The sequence below is a fragment of the Corapipo altera genome, unplaced genomic scaffold, assembly GCF_003945725.1.
Source record: "Corapipo altera isolate COAL_440 unplaced genomic scaffold, ASM394572v1 60553, whole genome shotgun sequence".
Classification (NCBI taxonomy): domain Eukaryota; kingdom Metazoa; phylum Chordata; class Aves; order Passeriformes; family Pipridae; genus Corapipo; species Corapipo altera.
Genome location: NW_020885273.1, coordinates 22612 through 23104, shown reverse-complemented (window position 1 = coordinate 23104; position 493 = coordinate 22612). Strand labels below are relative to the sequence as shown.

The 493-nt window shown below is 56.8% G+C and overlaps 1 protein-coding gene across 1 annotated transcript in view; it reads left to right on the top strand.

The window, feature by feature from the left end:
* Nucleotides 1-332: 332 nt before the first annotated feature.
* The window catches only part of LOC113940335 (elongation factor 1-delta-like), a 9150-nt gene continuing 8989 nt past the window's right edge, over nt 333-493 (top strand). Inside the window, exon 1 of the mRNA XM_027631468.1 lies at nt 333-478. Within this exon, the coding sequence (XP_027487269.1) occupies nt 359-478 (120 nt within the window). The 5' untranslated portion in view covers nt 333-358. The remainder of the gene's footprint in view (nt 479-493) is intronic.

Sequence of the window (493 nt, the reverse complement as noted above, 5' to 3'; positions counted from 1 at the left end):
ACCATTCCCTAATTCCATGTCTCCATTCCTTTTCCATTCCCCTCCCCCTCCCCTGGCATTCACCCCTAAATCCCAGCAGGGTTTTTTATGGAATAAGGTCGGGATCAGCTTATCCCGCCCATGCCCAGCTCAGGCAGACGGTTCATTAATTAAGAGCATTAATTCATTAACGAAGCCGATCCCGGCGACTTTCAACCCTTTTCCCGGCGCGAACGTTCCCCGTTCCCGTCCTTCCCGGCTCCTTCCCTCAAATCCCATCCTTCCCGACTCCTTCCCGGCTCCTTCCCTCAAATCCCGTCCTTCCCGACTCCTTCCCGGCTCCTTCCCTCACCTGTGGGCGGCTGTTTTTCCCAGGAAAATGGCTCTGGATCATTTCCTGCACGACAAGGTCTGGCTGGACAAGCACAAATACGACGACGCCGAGCGCAGGTTCTACGAGCGCCTCAACGGCCCCCGAGGAGCCTCCAACCGCTCCCAGGTAATTCCCAGCCTC